Source organism: Ziziphus jujuba, chromosome 10 (genome assembly GCF_031755915.1).
Source record: "Ziziphus jujuba cultivar Dongzao chromosome 10, ASM3175591v1".
NCBI lineage: Eukaryota > Viridiplantae > Streptophyta > Magnoliopsida > Rosales > Rhamnaceae > Ziziphus > Ziziphus jujuba.
Window position 1 is genome coordinate 20,029,686 of NC_083388.1, and position 23,379 is coordinate 20,053,064.

At 36.2% G+C, this 23,379-nt stretch overlaps 1 protein-coding gene across 1 annotated transcript; it reads left to right on the forward strand.

The window, feature by feature from the left end:
- The first annotated feature begins 20,896 nt into the window (after nt 1-20,896).
- Nucleotides 20,897-22,009, forward strand: LOC132799687 (F-box/kelch-repeat protein At3g23880-like). The gene has a single exon (XM_060812133.1). It carries the CDS (start codon nt 20,897-20,899, stop codon nt 22,007-22,009), a length of 1,113 nt encoding a protein of 370 aa, XP_060668116.1.
- Nucleotides 22,010-23,379: the final 1,370 nt, after the last annotated feature.

The window sequence follows — 23,379 nt, forward strand, 5'->3', positions numbered from 1 at the left end:
GTGCAATTAATACCGAAACATACTTTGCTCATGCATAATAAATAAATTAAACCACAATAAAACCATAATTAAATCATACCACATGAGTATAATTTAAATACCAATTAAACATAATTAATTGCCCAAAATAATTTTTGAAGGTGGGTCACTCACCTTGAGCGCGTAAATCAACTAAGATCCTCCTCGAGATCAACTCCACCACTCGTACGCGCACCTAAACAACCACAGTGTACCAACCAAAAATATTAATATTTTATTCGGGTAATTCCCAAATGGGTACCCGGGGAGCGAACACCAACGATATCTAAAAGTTACGAGTTATATACCGAATCGAAGCTCGCGTGATGAGGATCACGGATTCGGTCTTACTTTCCGGTGATCGAACCCGACGGGGTCGGAATCTCGCCGGAAAGCCTTTCGGGTTTCGGCTCCACAATTCTCCCAAACCGTCACGAATTGGCGGAAACGGATGCCGAATTCGGGTTTAGGAGGTCGAACACAGTGGACTGGAGCCGACCGGAAAACTGGGTACTAGCCGGAACAGTAACTTCCGGCCAACCGCCGCGGTCACCGGCAACCGTCGCCGGCGGCGGCGCGTGCGGTGGCCTTTGGCTGGGATATTTTGCAGATTTGTAGATCGTGGGGAGAGCAATCCAACGGGACCGGCGGTGAGGCAAACGGAGGCCGGACGGCGGAGAAATCACGGTTTGAAGATTTCCGGCCCCTCGCCGGAAAACGCTCCGATCCCGGCGCATCGGGGGTCCGGTGGCCGTGAAACTTGGTGGGTCGGCCGGACTTGAGGAGGGGATCAAGGGTTTCTGGCACGTGTGGCCGGAAAATGGCCGGAAATGGGTCAATCGGCAGTGGCCGGCGGTGGAGGGAAAAAGTCACCGCCGATCTTCGAACGTCCGATCCGGGCGCGTCCGGCGGCCGATCGCCGTGAAACTTTGAGGTTTTACCGGAAATGAGGAGGGGAACCTTGCTGGCCGGTGTGTGTACAGTAGATCGGCCGGAAAATTTGAAAATCTCCGGTGGCCGGTCGGATTCTCTCTCTCTTTCTCTCTCTTCCCCGAGAATTTTATCAAATAAATGCCACTGTGTGACACTATTCATGCCACGTGGACCAATCAGAAGCTGACACGTGGTACTTCACTGTTCATCGACTCAAAAACATTAAAATATTACGGTATCCGGCAAACTTCACGCATCCATAACTTTTTAACTGGATGTCCGTTTTAAGCGTGCCGCTAGTCTGTGAACTCGTATCGATGAGCACTTCACAACCATGCACAAGTCAAAGCTCATTTCCCCATTAATAAAAAGTCAACTCCGGCACCCCTTGGACAGTTTGCACTTCAACTTGTTTTGCCCATAACTTTCAAACCGTAGCTCCGTTTTCGACGTGCTACTAGTCTATGAACTCGGGGCATCATGCCCTTCGCCACGATACCCTGGTCAACTCAAAATTCCAACTAGAGCAAAAAGTCAACTTTTGACCCGCTCGGTCAATGTGCACGGATTCCGATGCAATTTGGGACGGGGTGTTACAAACTAAAATGCATGCAAAATTAAAATTTAAGGATTAAAATGCCAAATAAAAAATTTTAAAGACGAAAATACAACTATGAATATAGCTCAAGGAATAATCGAATATAGACAAGAGTTGCAAATTGGCGATGGAAACTCAAAGGTCTTCATTTGCTAACTTTGCCAATTACTTCCACTAATTCGGCTTTTTTTTTTTTTCCCCCAAAAGGTCCTTCCGCTAATTCGATTATTGATTGTAATTTTCTATAAATTTTGGTACTGCAGGAATGAGCAATGACTTGAGTTTAGTTCTGGAGTTCGATCGGGGCTAGCATTCCGGTCTTAAGCAAAGCCGTCCTGCCCAGCCATATGTCCTGTTTAGTCAGTTGCATATCGGTAAGCATGATTGTAGCACTACAAATGGGTGCGGTAGACGAAGGAGCTGTTTTCAACAAATCAATATTATGGTGGGTGCCTGGCTGATGAAATACATCCTCAGAATGCCCGCCTAAAGAAACAGGTTAGTTCAAGGGAAATGCACGCACTTGTTGTTTAATTGGTTTTTTGGTGGAACGTGTTTCGAAAATATTGTAGTTTTTAGCACTAGTCAATATATTACATTAAAGTAGTTCCATTTGCCAAAAAATAATAAATAATCTTCTTTTTGTATAATTTATATCACCGTGCCACACAAGTTTTTCTCCATCTAAACAACTCAAATATGAATACTAATTTATTATAACTCTCCAAAAGGTTTTTTATTTTTTATAAATTTTTTATTTTGAAGAGCCAATTTCTAAAAATAAGCTCCAACCCATTTTGTATTTTGATTTTTTAAAATATAGAGTGGATTTGGCACTCTTTATATCTAATATTATATTAATATTATTTAATACTTATCAAATTCCAAAACCATTATATTATATTAATATATTTTAATTATTATTTATTGTAAAAAAAAAACAAAAAGGAAGGAAATATACATAACAATAAATGTTCATTGATAAAATAAAAATAAAGGATGTGATATAAAGAGCATTGTTGGATAAGTTTTAAAAATTTTACTCTTTATATTTAAAGATGTTTTTTATTCTTAAAAAGTCCTTTGGAATGCTATTACTTCCATTAATTAACTAGTTTTTTCAAAAAAAAATTTAAAGATGTTTTTTATTCTTAAAAAGTCCTTTGGGATGCTATTACTTCCATTAATTAACTAGTTTTTTCAAAAAAAAATTTAAAGATGTTTTTTATTCTTAAAAAGTCCTTTGGGATGCTATTACTTCCATTAATTAACTAGTTTTTTCAAAAAAAAATTTAAATACTTTTAAAATCTGTTATAGAATTGGTAAATGACTATGGAAAGGTTTGAGTGCAATATTTAATATAAAAAAAATTATGTGATCTATCTCAATGTTTTAAACTTTTAATAGATAATTATTTAGTACATTTGTTTTTTATTCACCAAAAAAAAATTATATAGTACATGTTTCATAATTTATTTAATGCATTTGCCATCCATTAATTAAATCTGAATAAATATATTAGTAACAAAAAACTTCCCACATTTATTTAAACCATATACTCTGTCTAAAAGATTGATTTCGGTGAAGTAGCCACTAGACATAAACCAATAAGAACATCTCCAATGATATTTTTTTATTTTAAAGAGCATGATTGTCAAAATAAAAATGCATTTTAAAGAGTAAAGAGTAATATTTTTTTATCTAAGTTTAATATGTAAAACAACCCTTTATTTTGCATTTTCAAATAAATAAACAATTATGATTCACTTTTTTTTTTCTTTTTTTCTTTTCCTTTATACACTAAAGAAGCATTTTTAGAAGATTAATATATAAAACTATAACTAATAAAATAATTAAAATTGTGTATAAAAAATTGTAAATCTATAATTGAGTTCATTAAATACTTTATATAGAGGTAAGTTTGACTTTACATTTAGATAGTCAAATCCCATTTTTTATTTGTTTTTTTAATTTTAAAAGTAAATTGTAGTAATGAAAATGAGATATGACTCTTTAAATTAGAGAAAATAAAGCTTTTGAGAGAGTCTGTTGGAAATGCTGTAATAAATGATAAGTATATTGCTTATAGTTTTACTTCTTGTTAAATGTTAACATTTACTCTTGAAAACACCCAAATATTTGTATATTATATGCGAAACAATCTGAGATGGCTTGGAGGAGATAAACACATGGATACTATAAAACAGAGTAAATTAAACACTTTGATCATACTATAACAGAGAGAGTGAGAAAGATAACAACTCCTACGGAAGTTGAATGGTACGGAATTGAGATGATAAATTTAATTTAAAAATTACCCAACTTTGTGTGTTGCATTTATATATAAAATGGACACAAACAAATAAATAACAGAGTAAATTAAACACTTGGTTAAAGTATCCCAGCAATTTGTTCCAATAACATAGGAATAATATATCATAAATAGCCTTCTAATCTGTTTCTGCAAAGTAGTTTTAAATTGGGAGACAATTTTAATCAAATAAGTCGGGAGATACTTTTAGTCAAATTAAAAATCTTTGATAAAAAGATATGTTAGGATCAAGTAGCTGACTGATATTTTACAAATATGATTAATCTACAGTTATTACCTAAACCAGCTATATATCCCACTACTCACAGAGAATTAGAAACAATTGTTTACAGCCCTGATCAAACCATAACCAGCAGTAGATCAAAACCAGCAAGCAAATATATATGAAACAATATAAAATATATATATATATATATATACGAGGAAGAGAAAACAAACCAAAGAGCACAGTATTTTAATCATTAAAAAAAAAAAAAAAACACAATATTTAACGTGGTTCGAATATTAAGGTGATAATCTACATTGACGGGCCCCGAAAGGAGAATCAGAGTTATTGGTGTAGAAGATGATTACAATCACATACAAGTCCGTGCCCCTGTTGCAAGAACAGCTCCCCTGTTTTTCAACGAGAGTCCCACTCTTCTAAAACATGGAGAAAATTTTGCATGAAGCGGTGATACCTATTAGTGATTCTCATGTACAGCTGCATAGTTAACTAAACCTTTTCATGTTGTTTGTCTTGTATTTTAAATATTATTTTGTTTCTATCTGTTGTACCTCCCTTCTTATCTGTAATAGGGTATTTATACCCAGCTTTTATTGAATAATAATTAAGCATTACTTTTCAATTTTCTTTAGTTGTTTTATGGTATTAGAGCATCAAACTCTCACGAGTCATGGCCTCATCTTTCTCATCCACCTTAACCTCTATTTCGTCTTCTTCCTCAACAACTATTCCAATCATGACCGAACCATCTTTTTCAACAAGAACACTAGTTGTGATCAATGTAGCAACGCAAGTGCCCCTCAAACTCACAGAAAACACGTATTTTCCTTGGAAGGCTCAATTTGATGCTGTTCTTATTGGCTATGATCTTTATGGATTCATTGATGGTACAAACCTCAAACAACACATCCTGATAGCTCACCAAATCTTGAATATCAATACTGGGTACGGCAAGACAAGCTCATACTTGGAGCAATTTTGGCCTCTCTTTCCAGTGATGTTTCTCATCTAGTTGAAACCTGCAAAACTTCAAGGGACGCATGGTCAACACTGGCTATCTCATTTGCTAGATCCTCATGTTCTCGTATGCTTAGGCTTCGTGAACGTTTGATTCGCCCACAAGGGACACGATCTGTCACTGAATATCTACAGGATATTAAAGGAGCAGCTAATGAATATGCACTTCTTAGGAGTCCAATTGATAATGATGAAGTAATTTTATATATTATCAATGGTTTATCCTCTAATCTAAAGGATATCTCTGCAGCGTTTCGCACCCGAGACACTTCGATCACTTTTGCCGAATTATATGAACAGCTAGTAGAGCATGCCACATATTTGCGTCGATCTGAGTCTTCAACTGATGACACCTCTATCACAACACACATGGCCAATCGCACAGGGAAACAACAAAGAAATTTTTTCTCTCCAACACAAGACCAACCACATAATTTTCTGGCTTCACTGTCAATCCAAGACAAACCTTCTTCGGTTCTCCCACCAATTCGAGACACCACTTCTTTGGTCAACCCACACACTTCAGAAGACCTGGTAATTATAGGGGAAAATGTCAACTATGTGACCAACAGGGACATTCGGCCAAATATTGTCCTTCCTTCCGTCACCAGTTATCGAACACCTCTCAGCAACAGCGGTATAGTTCTAGTGTCAGGACCCGTCCAAAATTCCTCACCGGAACCCTAGCCAAGCCCTGATCCCAGGGAAACCCTACCAGACCCTCCAATGGAAAATCCGGCAGAACCTCCCCTAAGGGTTGGACTTACCATAAATTTTCTGCACTGAAAACACACTTCTATAAACATCCCCTTATTCCTCTCACGTTACTACAACATAATTCCACAAATTTGCAGCACTTCAAATGAATAACAGTAAATTAGTGCAAAATTAATAACTAAATGTCCAATACAGTATACAGAGCATTATACAAATAAATGTGGAATTAATACAATGTCAGATGAAGCAATACAAGATGAAGAGGAAAAAGGGAAGAAATGCTTCTTGGACTTTCGGCAATGAACTAAGACGTCGGGCTCGTCCCGGACGATCAACGTCTCCCAACCTGAACCTAGGGGAACAGAATTTAAAAATACGATATGCTAATCATCTTAATAAGCGACCCTATCTACTGTACAATTATAATATTAATAATATAACAATAAAAGGAACTTAATTAATCGATACCAAACAATAAAAAAATTAATAAATAATAATTAATTGAAAGTAATATTTCCTCTCAAAACCCTCACCATCCACTCTGTTGGAAAGGTTCTCCTTTTAAAATATTTTCGCAAAACCCAATATTTTATGCCCCACAAATCAAGTAATAATTAATTTAATAAATAATTAAACAATCCAAATACCAATAAAATGTAATGAAATATAATAAAATAAATTTGGAATACTTGCATGAAAGAAATATAACATAAGGGAAAAACTTTCAATATATCTAATTCATAAAATTTGATTTAATCAATCAAAATAAAGAATGTCAAAAAAAGTAATTTAAATAATTATAATTAGATGGTAACGCAAATAAAATACATTTAATTTAAATACGATTTTAAAACCTTTAGGGTTTGAAATTTCTATCTGAAAATTTATACTTGACGCACCACACTATATACTAGTGATGCCCTCAGATACCCAGCGTCCCGAGCACCGTACGGCGGGAGGTTAAAGAGAGAAACTTGCATACGGTCGCTTCAGCGTCCCGACAGCGCCGCTGCTTAAACCGTTATCCCGGCCATGGAGGGGGGCGGCTTATGGACAAAATCAAACTTGCCTACCCTCGGTCCAATGGCAACTCACGGGAGACATTATAACTTGCGCGCTCATCAATATATACAGTACATAACACCAATACTGTATGAATGCGTCTAAAACCAATTATTAAATTTATTATTAAAATACCAATTTTTCAAAATTCACCGTAGGAATTATACCACTTTACAAATTCACATCCCGCATTCTTCTTTTAATATCACTAGCATGAATACTTCGATAATATATATAATTTTTCTCATATCACAAAATCCATCGATACAATTATAAAATTTTCAAATCCATCAACTTTCATTTCCATCAACTCAAATATACAATTTTCCAATGGCATAAATATTTTTGAAACATAATTCTTTAAAAAAATATTTTTCTCCAATCCTCAAAATCCATTTAAATCAACAAATCCTTAAAACCACATAAATTTCATATATAATTAATTCATATAATTGTGCACAATAATTGAATAATAACCATAGCAATAATTAAAATAAATCAAACCATAATTTCTTTAAATTCCCAAATATATTATTTTGGCACCAAAACATATATTAAAAACATTATGAATTAGCAATACAATTTATATGGAAATTCTCTTAATATCGAATACATAAAACATATTTATCAAATATTTAATTATGAAATATTCCAACAATGAAATTTGATAATAATTACCAAAATCTCAAATTCCTTAAAACCAAAATATTTTATAATGCACAAATATTTAATTCCATTCAATTTTGGCACCAAAATTCCAAATATAAATTTACTAAATAATCAACACATCAAACATATTTTTCAAACAACCAATTTACACAAAATATATATACCTTAACATCCCAAAATAATTTTGAAGGTGGGTCACTCACCTGGAGTACACAATTAACCTAAGATCCTCTATGGGATCAATTCCATGACGCACACGCGCTCCTAGAACAACAATTCACACACAGTCAAATAAAATAATATTTTATTCAAGTAAATAATACCTGGTACCCGGGGGGCTAAACACAAACGTTAACCAAAATTGACGATTAATATACCGAATCTGGTCTTACTTCCCGAAGATCGGACCAGTGGTGGTCGGAATCTCGCCGGAAAGCTTTCGGCCTTTAGAGCCTCGATTCTCCCAAACCGTCGCGAATTGGAGGAAAAGGACCTCGGATTTAAGTTCAGGGGGTCGGCATTAGTGGGAAGGGACCGGCGGTGCAACTGGGTACTTGCCGGAACTGGATTTTCCGGCGAGCCACCGAATCCCACCCGAAACAGTCACCGCCGATGGCTCGTCCAGTGGCTGATGGCCGAGATTTTTGGGGGTTTGTAGATCGAGGGGAGAGGGTTCCAACGGGACCGACGGTGAGGCAAACGGAGGCCAGACGGCGAAGAGATCTGGGTTTGAAGATTTTTGGCCCCTCGCCGGAAAATACTCCGATCTCGGCGCGTTGGAGGTCCGGTAGCCGTGAAATTTGGTGGGCTGGCCGAAAATGAGGAGGTGGTGAGGGGTGGCTGGCGTGTGTGGCCTGAAAATGGCCGGAAATGGGTCAAACGGTGGTGGCCGGTGGTGGAGGGGAAAAATGGCCGTCGCCGAAAAACGCTCCGATCCTGGCGTGTTACTGGCCGGTTGGCCGTGAGATTTGGGTGGTCGGTCAGAATTGAGGAGGCGGAGGCAGTGGGGTGGCGTGTGTGGCCCTCCGGTGGCCGATTTTTCTCCCCCTCTCTTTCTCTCTCCTCCTTCTCTCTCCTCTCTCTCTTTCTCTCTCCTCCCCCCTCTAAGATATTAACACGTGGCGTCACTGTTCACACCGGTTTAAGACCACCGTGGGTGGCACTGTTCACCCACGTGGACCTCTAAGATATCGACACGTGGCTTCACTGTTTATTCACTGTGCATAATTCGAAAATAGAATAAAATATTGCGGTAATTGGAAAACTTCGCATGTCCATAACATTTTAACCATACATCCAAATTAGGCGTGCCGCTAGTCTGTGGACTCGTATCGATGAGCACTTTACAACCATGTATGAGTCAAAGTTCATCTTTGCATGAATAAAAAGTCAACTCCGGCACCCCTTGGATAGTTTGGACCTCAACTTGTTTTGCTCATAACTTTCAAACCGTAGCTCCGTTTTCGACGTGCTACTAGTCTATAGACTCGTGACAACGCGTACTTTGTAATGGTATCTCGGTCAACCTATAATTCCATCCGAGTCAAAAAGTCAACTTTTGACCCATTCGATCAACTGTCAAAGTCAACGGTCAACAGTCAACCTCGCTGAAAGTTGGAAAATTTTCGTTGTACTTTGGGACGGGGTGTTACATCTAGGCCGTCCCCTCCACAAGCATTCTGTTCAGGAGCTTCCTTAAATGATGGTCTTCTACCCACGCCATCTTCTTCACCAAACTGGTTGCTTGATTCGGGTGCCTCCCATCACGTGGCAAATGATTTGCAAAGCTTAGCCATTCACTCTGAATATGATAGCACTGATGAAATTGTTGTTGGAAATGGTAACAAGCTTCCCATTACACATACAGGCACATCTTTTCTACTCACTCCAAATAAAAAGCTCTTGCTGTCTGATTTTTTTGTGTTCCTACCATGACTAGGAACTTACTTTCAGTTTCAAAATTGTGCAAAACTAATAATGTTTCTGTGGAATTCTTATCAAATTGCTTTCTTATGAAGGATTTGCAGACGGGAATAGTACTCCTAAAAGGACTGCATAAAGGTGGAACCTATCAGTGGCCATCTTCCTCCTACTATCTGTCTCCATCTCCAACTGCACTTCTTAGCCAATCTGCTTCTCTTCAAGAGTGGCATCATCGTCTAGGACATCCATCTCATAGGATTCTTCATCATCTAGTGTCTGCACAAACATTGCCTGTTTCTTCTTTTAATAAATTCCATTGCACTTCTTGTTTATGGAATAAATCTCATAAAATTCCCTTTGGAATTTCTTCTATGTCAAGTTCTAAGCATCTCCAATTACTATATATTGATGTTTGAGGACCGACCTTTGTCTGTTCTTATGATGGACTTAAATATTATGTCTTATTTGTTGATCATTTTACCCGATATTCTTGGTTATTTCCACTTAAGTCCAAATCTGATGTCTCCTCTGTCTTCATAAAATTTAAAAATATTGTTGAAATTTTTTTTCAAATCCCTATTACATCAATATATTCAGACAATGGTGGAGAGTTCCTGAAATTAAAACTATTTTTTACTACACATGGCATCACTCATTTTCTCACCACTCCATATACGCCAGAACAAAATGGTTTTGCTGAACGTCGACATCGACATATTAGGGAAACTGGTCTATCTCTTCTCACTCAAGCCGGTCTACCAAGTAAATTCTGGGCCTATGCTTTCACCACTGCAGTCCATCTCATTATAGATTACCCACACCTACTCTTCATAATATTTCTCCTTTTCAAAAACCACCCAACTACACTCGTCTTAAGGCTTTTGGGTGTCTCTGTTTCCATTGGTTAAAGCCATATATGCATCACAAATTAGAGTGTAACACCCCGTCTCAAAGTACACTGGAAATTTCTCAAATTTGACCGAGTTTGACCAGGTTTGACCATCATTGACCGAGAAGGGGTCAAATGTTGACTTTTTGCTTCTGGTGGAATTTCACATTGACCGAGGTCTTATTACGAAGTACACATTGGTTCATAGACTAGTAGCACATCGAAAACGGAGCTACGGTTTGAAAGTTATGAGCAAAACAAGTTGAGGTCCAAATTGTCCACGGGTGTTAGGTTGACTTTTTATTTTTGGAGATATGAGTTTTGACTCATGTACGAATGTGAATTACTCATCGATACGAGTCCATAGACTAGCGGTACACCTGATTTGGACATTTTGTTGAAAAGTTATGGACCTATAAAGTTTTTCAAATACAGTATTATTTTAAAATGTGAACAGTGTGCCACGTGTGACTTAATAAAGGATATCATGTGTCACAATGAGGAGATGTCACATGTCAACCATATTAAATACTATATTATCTTAATATTATTTATTTATTTTATTATTTTATTATTATTATTATTATTATTATTATTATTATTTAAAAAAAAAAATTTTCCTCATGTGGGGAAACACCCACGAAAATTTCTTTCTTTTTCTTTTTCTTTTCTTTTTTTTTTTTCTTCTTCTTCTTCTTCTTCTTCTTCTTCTTCCTTCTTCCTTCCTTCTCCCTCTCGGCTTCACCTCGTTTCTCTTTTTTTTTTCGATCATATGAAGCCACACGCGCCTGATGGGGAGGAAGAGGGGGAAGATTCTGGCTAGCAGCCGGAAAATGGCAGCCAACCATCGCCGGATGCTGTTGGATCGGGCTTCGTTGCCGATGACGGCAAGATTGGCTCCATCGGCGATCCGGCCACCACCCGGCCAAATTGATACTCCTTTCCACCTATTTTGGACCTTCACAGCTCAATTTTGACGTCGATTCAGCTTAAGTTCTTGTCGTTTGGGAGATACGACAAGTTGAAGTTAGGTCGAAACTTTCCGTCCATTCTGCAGGTCCCTGCCGATCAAATTGAGTCCAACGCAGATCGGTAACGTATTCCTCGTCCCTTTAACTTTCCGTTGATACCTTATTTATGAATTTTGGACACCGTTTATGTTAAACCCCCCGGGTACCGGGTATTATTTATCCGAATAAAATATTAATTTATTTGACCTTATGTAATATTGTTGTTTTAGGAGCACGTGTGAGCCGTAGAATTGATCATATGAAGGATCTTGCTTGGATTGCATGCTCGAGGTGAATGATCGACCTTCAAAATTATTTTGGGATGTTAAAATATATATATTTTGTGTTAATTGGTTATTTAAAGAATATGTTTTATGTGTTGAATATTTAGTAAATTTATATTTGGAAATTTTGATGCCAAAATTGAATGAATTATAATTATTTGTGCATCAAGAAATATTTTGATTTCAAGAATTTTATGGATATGGGATTTTATTAATAATTGTTAAATTTTATTGTTGGAATATTGTGTAATTATAAAGTTTTCATGTGAATTTTAATATATATTTAATATTTGAAGGAATTTCCATTTAATTTTATAATGCATAACAAATGTGTTTATATTATTTTAAGAATATATGAATTTCATGTGGTTTTAATAATATTTTTGGTGTGATTTGATTTTAAATATTTAAAGAAAAATATTGGTTTAAGTTATGGTGCTCTCAAAATATATATTTATGCACTTGAAATATTATCTGGTTGATTTTATGATATGGAAAAAATTATATATTATTGATGGATTTATGCGGATGATATTAAAGAAAAATGTGGGAATGTGAATTTGAAAAGCGATATAATTCCCACGATGAGTTTTGGAAAATTTGTTATTTTTAAAATAATATGGTTATTTGTTTTAGACGCACTCATACAGTATTGGTGTTCTGTACTGTGTATGTGGATGAGCTCGCAAATTATAATGTCTCCCGTGAGTTGTCATCGGACCGAGGGCAGGCAAGTTTGATATTGGCCATAAGCCGCCCCCCTCCATGGGCGGATTGACGGTTTAAGCAGCGGCGCTGTTGAGACGCCGAAGTGACCATATGCAAGTTTCTCTCTTTAACCTCCCGCCAGATGGTGCTCGGGACGCTAGGTATCATAAGGCATCACTGGTATATAGTGTGGTGCGTCAAGTTATTTTCTCGATACAAATTTCAAACCAAGATGCTTTAAAATCGTATTTAAAATTAAACATATTTAATTTTGTTTTATTGCTTATTTCAAACTAATATTTTCTAAAATGTATTTATTCATGCTTTTGTTAATTATTTTATATTAGTGTTTTAGAATTTTATTTTACCATGTTGATATTATTTATTTAGATTTTGAAATTTTAATATGAATTTTATTATATTCTTTTATCTATATCTATTAAAATGTTCCCTTGATTAATTCATTGATTTAAACAATAAATTTTATAATTTATATACTGAGTTTATTTTTGTTTTATGCCAAATTTCTTTAATACAAGTTTATTTATGATTTTATTTATTTTATCTAGTAATGTTTATTCTAAATTTAATTATTGGATTTTTAAAATGTTTTCAATATATATTGAGTTCTAAATTAATATTTGTATTTATGTGCATTCTAAATTATTGCATTCCATTTAATTTGATATTTCCTTGATTATTTTTTTTATGTAAATTTTATTGTGATTTTGCTTATTTTATTTATGACATTTTGTGTACAATTTAATAATTGTTATTAAAATTATTCTTGTTTCTTATTATACATTCTATATCTTTAATTTAATGTATTTTATATATAATTTATTTAATTAATTATTCCTTGATTTTTGGGGTACAATTATTGGGTTTTTTGAAAATGTTTTAAAAGGGGAACATTTCTAATAGAGTGAATTGTGAGAGTTTTGAGAGAAAACATTATTTCAAATATTCATTATAATTATTTATTTAATTGTTTGGTATTGATTAATTAAGTTTTTTTTATTGTTATATTATTAATATTATAATTGTGTAATAGATTGGGTCACTCACTGAGATGATTAGCATCTCATGTTTTTAAATTTCGTTCCCCTAGGCCCAGGTTGGGAGACGTTTATCGTACGGGACGAGCCCGACATCTCAGTTCATTGCCGAAAGTCCAAGAAGCATTTCCTCCCTTTTTCCTCTCCATCTTGTATTCCTTCATCTGTCATTGTATTAATTTCATAATTATTTGTGTCAGGACCCGTCCAGAATTCCTTCCCCGGAACCCTAGACAGCCCTGATCCCAGGGAAACCCTACCGAACCCTCCAACGGAAAATCCGGCAGAGCCTCCCCTAAGGGATTTACTTACCACAAATTACCTGCACTGAAAACACACTTCTAACAACATCCCCTTATTCCTCCCACAGACTACAAATTGATTCCACAAATTTCAGCACTTTAAAATAAATACAGTAATCCAGTGCAAGATAAATACAACAAGAGTGAAAGAAATAGTACAACTGCAATAAAAGAAGAACAGGGTACTTCACGAAGTAAAACAGCGATGAAGATCAAGTCCGCTCCGGATGAACACCGACAACCTGGTACCTAGAGGAACGGAATTTAAGAGTGTGAGATGCTAATCATCTCAGTGAGCGACCCTATCTACTATACAATATAATACTACGGTAATAGGTATATAAATAGTAATTATTTGGAAATAATATTTTCTCTCCAAACCCTTACAATTCTCTCAGTTGGAAAGGTTCCCCTTTTAAAACATTTTCACAAAACCCTTTATTCATATTTCCCGAAAACCAAGACATCAAATAAATATCCGAACAGTAATAATTAATTTTAACTCCAATACAGTTTTAAAACATTTTATTTTTAAAACACAGTTCCGAAAATCAGTTGATGCACCCACTATATACCAGTGGCGCCAACAGTACCCAGCGTCCCGAGGTACCGCCAGACAGGAGGTTATAGAAAGAAACCGGCATACGGTCGCGTGGCGTCCCACTGCGCCGCTGCTAACCTGGTATCCCGGCCAAAGGGGGGTGGCCACCCTCTCCGATGGCATCCACAGGACACCCTCATAATATCACCTGCGCGCTACTCACACCCACCTGCGCGCTAATCATATCCGTGTGCACAATATCCATATCACATATACCATATCACATAATCAGAACACCAGTACGTGCACGGTGCATCTAAAAATTATAAAATCCGCAAATTTAAGTTATAAAACAAATTTCACATTTTTCATAAGCATAGCGGGCATAATCCATCCGCTTGATCCGGAAAATTCTCCACAATTTCTTTATAATCAATACCATAAATTCCATGATTTTCAAATCCACCAACTCCCAAATCCATCAATTCAAATATCCACATTTTCCCAATAGCATAAATAATTTCTCGAAATATCATAATCAAATCTCAAAAATATTCCATGGGCATATTTTATAAAAATTGAAATCACCAACATAACCAAATATTTTCTTTGAAATATTTGAAAATCAAATCATGCCCAATTTAATATTAAAACCACAAGAATTTCAAAATTCGCAAAACCATAAAATAATTTCACATGGCATAAATTTGTAAAATGCACATTTTCTTAAATCCAATAAATTCATAAATAATTCCACAATAAATTGAATAAATATTTGGCACATAGAATTTAAATTCCAAATATTTAAATCACACACAATATATTAAATTCCAAATATTTAAATCACACATAATATATTCACCAATTAAATTTCCCAAAATTAATTTGAAGGTGGGTCACTCACCTGGAGCACGCAATTAACCCATGATCCACCACGGGATCAATTCTACGACTCACCGGTGCTCCTAGAACAAAATTCACAGACAGTCAAATAAATTAATATTTTAATCGGGTAAATAATACCCGGTACCGGGGGGGTCAAACACAAACTTTAACCAAAATAGACGAATGATATACCGAATCGAAGCTTGTGGAACGAGGATCACAAATCCGGTCTCCATCGACCCCAATTCCGCCGGAGGTGGCCGGAATTTGGCCGGAAAGCTTCGGCCGGATTTAATCCCTTCGTATCTTGCAAATTGACGGGAGTTGAGTTAATTGGAGCTCAGAATCGGACTCAGAGGGTCCAAATTAGTGGGAAAGGACCGGCTGCACAACTGGTGGCTGCCGGAAAATGGCCGAACCAGCGGCACACCGGCCGCCGGCTATGGAGGCCGATCCCGGCGCGTCGGCTGGCCATTCGGCCGGAAACTTGGCTGCCGGTGTCGCCCAGCTGTGGGCTTCCTCGTCGGCCGGCGCGTGCATGGTCCCGGTGGCCGGAAAAAGTGCAGCAAGGAGAGAGAGAGACGGTCGGTGGGAGGGAAGAAAGAAAGAAAGAGAAAGAAAGAAAGAAAGAAGAAGAAGAAGAGAAGCAATCGGGCCCCCTGGCCCTTTTTTCCCACGTAGGGAAAAGAAAAGAAAAAGAAAAAGAAAAAGAAAAGAAAAAGGAAAAGAAAAAGAAAAATAAATAAAATAAAAATGATTAAATAATATTAATAATATTATTATTATTCAAAATAATAATAAAACAATTTGATTTTTACACATGGTTGACATGTGGCATTTCACCATGGTGACACATGGTCACCTTCAATAAGTCACACGTGGCACATCGTTATGCGTGTAAAAATAATATTAAAATAATACGGTATTTGAAAAACTTTACAGATCCATAACTTTCAAACCATATGTCCAAATCGGACGTGCCGCTAGTCTACGGACTCGTATCGACGAGCACTTCACAACCATGCATGAGTCAAAGCTCAACCTTGCATGAATAAAAAGTCAACTCGGGCACCCCTTGGACAGTTTGAACCTCAACTTGTTTTGCTTAAAACTTTCAAACCGTAGCTCCGTTTTCAATGTGCTACCAGTCTACGAACTCGTGCCAATGTGTACTTTGTAACGGTACTTCAGTCAACCTAAAATTCCAACCGGATCAAAAAGTCAACTTTTGACCCCTTGGTCAACGGTCAACCTCGGTCAACGTGCAAAAATTTCCAACATGGTTCGGGACGGGGTGTTACAATTTGTATGATGCTCTGTATATGAATTAGACAGATATTTGTTTAATTGCTTAATAATTTCCTGTTATTATTTTGGAGTACTATAAATTTGTGAAAACAAATTGTAGTAAGGTGGGAGGAATAAAAGGATGTTTCTAGAAGTGTTTTTTTTGTGCAGGAAAATTTTGTGGTAAGTCCAACCCTTAGGGGAGGTTCTGCCAGATTTTTCATTGGAGGGTCCGGTAGGATTTTCCTAGGATCAGGGCATGTCTAGGGTTCCGGTGAGGAATTTTGGACGGGTCCTGACAAGAGTCTTCCTCTAGACCTTGCATTTTTCTTGGCTACTTACCCACTCAAAGTGGGTACCGTTACTTTGACCCTTTTCAGGATAAAATATTTATCTCCAGACATGTTAGGTTCATAGAATCCATTTTTCCTTATTCTTCTTTGTTTACAAAACCCGTCAGCCTCATTAATTTTGCAAATACTGCAACATCTATCCTGCCTATTTCTCCTCACAATTTAATTCCTCTTCTACCTAACTCCTTTTCTACCTCAAATACTATTCATCCAAATCAATTACACCTACCTACCACTCCTTCACTCTCCTCATCTCCTACGTCAATTCCCCCTCCACTTTTTAACATGTCCATACTATTCATCCATATCATTCACACCTACCTACCACTCCCACATTCTCCTCCTCTCATATGTCTCTCTTACCCTCCACTTTTCAACATGTCCATACTATTCATCCACATCATTCACACCTACCCACCACTCCCACACTCTCCTCCCCTCATACGTCTCACTCATCCTCCAATTTTCAAAATGCCACCATGGGCCCCACCTCCCATGCCTCCTCCCAAGGTCCTACTATTCCTGGATGCAACAACTCTTCACGTGAAGCACCTCCACATAATGTTGTTCCATCCCGTGACCTTCCTTCCCGTGCACCTCCTGCATCTCCACCAATTCGTTCCCCATCACCAATTGTACAACAGTTGACTCGCCAGCATCCTATGAGAACCAGGTCATTAAACTTAATTTTCAAACCCAAGAAGCTTCATGATTTTTTTGTTGCCACTCAAAATTCCGATGGATGTGTTTCTGAACCTCGGACAGCAATTCAAGCTCTTCAGATTGATGAATGGCGTGCTGCTATGTTTATGGAATTTAATGCCCTCCTATGCAATGGCACATGGGACCTTGTTCCACCTTCTGCTACCAAGAATGTTGTTGGGTGTAGATGGGTTTTTCGCATCAAAAGAAATCTAGATGGTTCAATCCATAAATACAAAGCTCGGCTTGTCGCGAAGGGTTTTCATCAACGACCTGGCCTTGATTATTCTGACACTTTCAGTCCAGTAATCAAGCCAACAACAGTTCATCTTGTTCTTAGTATTGCCCTGTCTCAAAATTGGCTTCTCAAGCAATTGGATATTAATAATGCTTTCCTCAATGGTATTTTACATGAAGAAGTTTGCATGTCCTAGCCTCCTGGATTTGTTGATGCTTCTAAACCGTCTCATGTTTGTCGCCTCAAGAAAGCCATCTACGGCTTAAAACAAGCACCTAGAGCATGGTACAATGAACTTAAGGCTTTCCTTATTTCCTTTGGCGTTACACGGTCTCATTCTGATGCTTCTCTGTTCATTTATAACAAGGATACTCATCTTCTTTATATTTTGGTTTATGTTGATGACATCATTCTTACGGGGCAACAACGCCTTCACACTACAAAGGTTTGTTTGATCTCTCTCCAACAAATTTTCTTTAAAAGATTTGGGAGACTTAAACTAGTTTTTAGGGGTTGAAGTTTTGCCTAGCACACACGGTTTATTTCTCAGTCAACACAAATATATCCTTGATCTTTTGGAGAAAACTAACATGACCGCAGCAAAACCAGTGGCTTCTCCTATGTCGACGGCTCAAGCTTTAACTCTCTCTGCTGGGTCCTAAACCACTAATGCTACCCAATATCTTCAAGTGATAGAGAGTTTACAATACCTATCTTTTACACGTCCGGATATTGGCTATGCAGTAAATAAGCTATCTCAATTTATGCATTGCCCAACTGAAACCCATTGGTGAGCTGTAAAGCATCTGCTCCACTACTTAAAAGGAACCAGCTCATATGGGTTATTCTTGCGCCGTAATACTTCTTCTTGCCTTCATGCTTATTCCGACGCCGATTGGGCTGGCAATAGGGATGACCGCACTTCTACTACTGGTTATATCATCTTTTTAGGTGGCAATCGTATATCTTGGTCCTCCAAAAAACAGTGGTCTGTCTCCCGTTCATCCACTGAAGCAGAGTATAGGGCCATGGCAAATACGACTTCTGAGTTATGGTGGTTACTTTCACTTCTTCGTGAACTTAAGGTTCATCTTCCAACCTCTCCAAATGTCTACTGTGATAACATTGGCACTACATATGTGGCTGCTAATCCTGTCTTTCACTCTAAGATGAAACATGTGGGAGTTGATTTTCACTTTGTTAGAGACAAAGTTGCAGAAGGCTTACTTCGGGTGTCTCATGTTAGCAGTAAGGACCAGCTTGCTGATGGTCTTACAAAATCATTACCACGACAGAGACTTGAGTTTTTACGTTCCAAACTTGGTGTTCTTCCTAGACCGCCAAGTTTGAGGGGGCATATTAGTGATTCTCATGTACAGCTGCGTAGTTAACTAAACCTTTTCATGTTGTTTGTCTTGTATATCCTTATCACGTGTATTTAGGCTTCATCATGTATTTTAAATATTATTTTGTTTCTATCTGTTGTACCTCCCTTCTTATCTGTAATAGGGTATTTATACCCAGCTTTTATTGAATAATAATTAAGCATTACTTTTCAATTTTCTTAAGTTGTTTTAGTACCAAGTTAGCTGGTACTGCTCTAAGTCATTTTATGCCATGTGGTAAAAAAATCACCATATCAGATCAATTCATCCCTGCATTTTGTAGATAGTTTTCCCAAGTTGCTTAGAAACAACAAATCCCCAGCTCAAAACAAACGTGACATTCAAGCTCAATTTTCAGTTTCTAAAAGCTTTTCCTCTCCTCTCCAACACCCAAAAACCAAACATTGTTCATGTTGGTTTTGAGTGAGTAAAACATAAAGAAAATAGTCAAAACCAAAGAAAAAATAGCTCTAGATATTTTTCATTACAGAAAAACAAAAATCAACACTCTTTGCAACAATAATTCATCTATTTCCATCTAATTCTGCAGTAACCATACAGCCACATGCTAAGCCATATCTTGGCTACCTAATACACCATAACTGAAGTAAAAACATTAGGTTACAAACTGGAAAAATAGTTTCACAAACTAACATCTAACAAACTAAAAAAACATAAAAAAATCCAACTAAATGACAGCAGCAAAAATATCATTCTCAGTTAAGAAACTGAATGATGAATAAAAGATTTTATTATATTTTTGAATGATATTCAAAATGAGTACAACCTATGTATATATACAGCAGATGATTAACAGAAAAATATAAAATGATAATTTGAATTTAAAATACAAAATTCAAAACACCAGATACTATGGTTGATCAAATACTATAGTTAGGATTGTTAGGATCTTTTAGGAGCTGTATCATCCTTATCTGTAACATTCTCAACACTGCTTGACACTTTTGCTGAAAACATTAAGCTTTTCTCTTAATGTTCAACTCTGTCTTTAGGTAAAGCTTTTGTGAAAATATTAGCAAGCTGGACCTCTGAACTGCAATGAACCAGCTTCACTACTCCATTTCTTTCATCTCTCATGGCATGATACATAATTGGAATGTGTTTAATTATGCCATGCTAGACTAGGTTTTTCTGCAGCACAAATTGACAACCAAATAGTTATAGCTTTTTAATAAAACTCTTCTTTAAAACAAAATCAAAAAAAAAAAAAAAAAAATCTTCTATGAAAGGACACTCTATGGTTAAAATCAACTATATATGGATGCAACATTACAGAGATAAGATAATAATAATAATAATAATAACAACATTAATTCTTGGAATGCAAGATATTCAATATCCCTATTATGTGCGTAGTGTGTATATATATATAGTTGATCATTTGATTGATCTTGAAATTATCCATGAGTTGCATAATTAATTTTTTTAATTTAGATTTTACTTATTATTAAAAAAAAATAAAAAAATAAAAAAGATAGACGTTATTTTATTGCAGTGTTTCTATTGGTTTTTATTAGTTGAATAAAAAAAGATTAAAAATAGAAAAGCAAATGATAATTATCTTATTAAGTGGGATGACGGCTGATAATCAGGAATATATCAGCACTCTAACCCTAAACATATTACCATATTCTCTTGTGGCTTGGTATAATTATCATATTAAATTGGATGACGGCTGATAACCAGGAATATATCAATACTACGATATTCTCTTGTGGCCCGGTTCCTAATTGAACGATGAAGTTTCCTGCATTATTCATTATCGTTAATCAAATTGTTATCTTTTACTTTTTCTCAAAAAATATTAAAAACAAATACCATTCTCTTCCAGAGGAATTGTTGGCTGAAATCCTGCTAAGGTTACCTGTGAAATCCCTAGGGCGATTCAAGTGCGTATGCAAATCATGGTGCTCCATCATTAACAGCCCTTATTTCACTGCTCGACATACGTATACCACCAATCTTTATCTCCTCCTCTGTCCCTCCATTGTTCGTTTGGGAGAAATTCACAGGCTTTCTTACGACACACTCAGAGTAGTGGAGAAAACAAAATATCATCCTCAAATTGACCTTGAATTCGGAAAAATTGACATTCTCTCTAGCTGCAATGGTCTCATCTTGTTTTCTGCATTTTTTCAAAACAAGTGGGGTCTATGGAACCCCACAACTGGACAGACTAAGCTTCTTCCATTTTCATCAAGCGATCAAATAACTTGGTGCTCATTTGGGTTTGGGTTTGATACCGAAACTATGGATTACAAGGTGGTCATGGTTTACAAGCAACACAATGACACTAGATTGGTTACCATGTACAGCTTAAAAACTAACACTAGGACTAGTATAGCAACTTTTTCAGATGAGGGTTTAGAGTTGATATATGGTTGGCCTGGTCATTTCAGTAATAATGGAATGATTTCCTGGATAGCAATGTATAATGTGGATGGTAAAGCTAGGGATACCATTCTTTCCATAGACCTGCGCAGTGAGACCATAATAACTACACCCTGTCCTAGTAGTATTACTGTTTTGCATCATAGTCCTTTGGTTTATAAGGAGTCCTTGGCTCTCGTTGATGTCGAAGGTGAAAGAGGCTATGATATATGGGTATTGGGTAAATATGGTGTTGAGGAGTCATGGAAGAAGCTATTTACTGTTCAACATCTTCGAGCAATAGACCGGGTGTTGGGGTTTTGGAAGGATGCAGGTAAGGTTTTTGTTGAAAAGTATGATCTTGAAACGGATCTGCTTTTGCTTGACATTGCTACCCAAGAAACAACAAGTCTTCATATTTCTAAAAAATGTAATACTTTGTTAACCTACAGAGAGAGTCTAGTTTCACTTAATAGCTAGTACACATTAATTATTGATCTGCTTTTGTGCACAACTTACTGCAATTCTTGTAGCTATGGGATTAATTATCTTTTATATATGAATTGGTATCTTTTTTAACTGCAATATTGAAGTTGAATATTAGTTCGTGTCAAAAGGAATTGAAGCTATTATAATATAAAGTTCCTGTTTCAATGATATGAAGGTAATATATTATACATTGAGCCTTGATTTGTTTCATGTAAAGGAAATGGAAACTTAGAAAGTCTTCGTTATGCTATATATTATACATTGAGCCTTGTATTTGTTTCCTGTAAAGGAAATGGAAACTCAAAATAGTCTTCGTTACAATAGCATATTAATAAAAGAGAAAAGGCTGACTACCCAAATCATTAAAGCATTATATTTAGAGAGATCAAATCCCTATCAAATAGTTGCAAAGTTGATCTGTTTGCTAACTGCCAACTAATTTGAGCATTTGCCACATCTCAAAAAATTTGCTGATCCAAACTGCATTCTGCAGATGGCTTTACCAAGTAGCTTAGAAACAACAAATCCCAGTTCAAGAGAAGTGTGACATTCAAGCCCTGTTTTCAGCTTTCTAAAAAGCTTTCCCTCTCCTCTCCAACACCCACAAACAGAACATTTCACAGGGTTAGACCAAAATCAATCAAGAGGTGAAAATGCATGCAGTTCATGATTAATTGATTCTTTCCTAAAAATATCAAAACAGAGAGTGATCGAATTTGCTTTACGATGTTCTTCGTTTGATGTGCCTTTAATTGGAAATTGGGTAATGAGTTTTCATTGAGCTTACTTCTCTGTTGACAACCTATATCTTGTTTTGATTATGATGTGTAATGCTGTGGCTTTTTGGTCCATAATTCAATCTATAAGCCTCATTTTTTCTTTTTTTTCTTTTTTCCCCCTCTTAAATGACCAGATATTCAAACGATACTTTAAAATTGTATAAAAAGTTTTAAAAAACCAATGACCCCAATCATTTTTAACAATTTTTGAAAGCAAAAAATAAGGCCACCTTGTTATAATTAATAGTAAAAATAAAGGATAATTTCACTTAATACCCCTGTAGACAACCTCACAAACCCAACTTATACGATGTATGAAGTGGACACATTAACAGAGTAAAACACTTGAGTAAATCAAAGAAGATTTGCATGATGTTGGGAAAACATTACTATTTAATTTATTTACTTACTTGTGGGGCAGAATTGATTTTCATTCTGGCTATGTAATTAATAAATAACTAACCTTACAACGACATTGATTTGTCATGATATATTGTGTCATATGATCCCAACTCCTTGACTTATATTTTAGTTTTCTCTGTCTCTTCTTGACATAATTTAATTAAAAGCCCAATGCATATG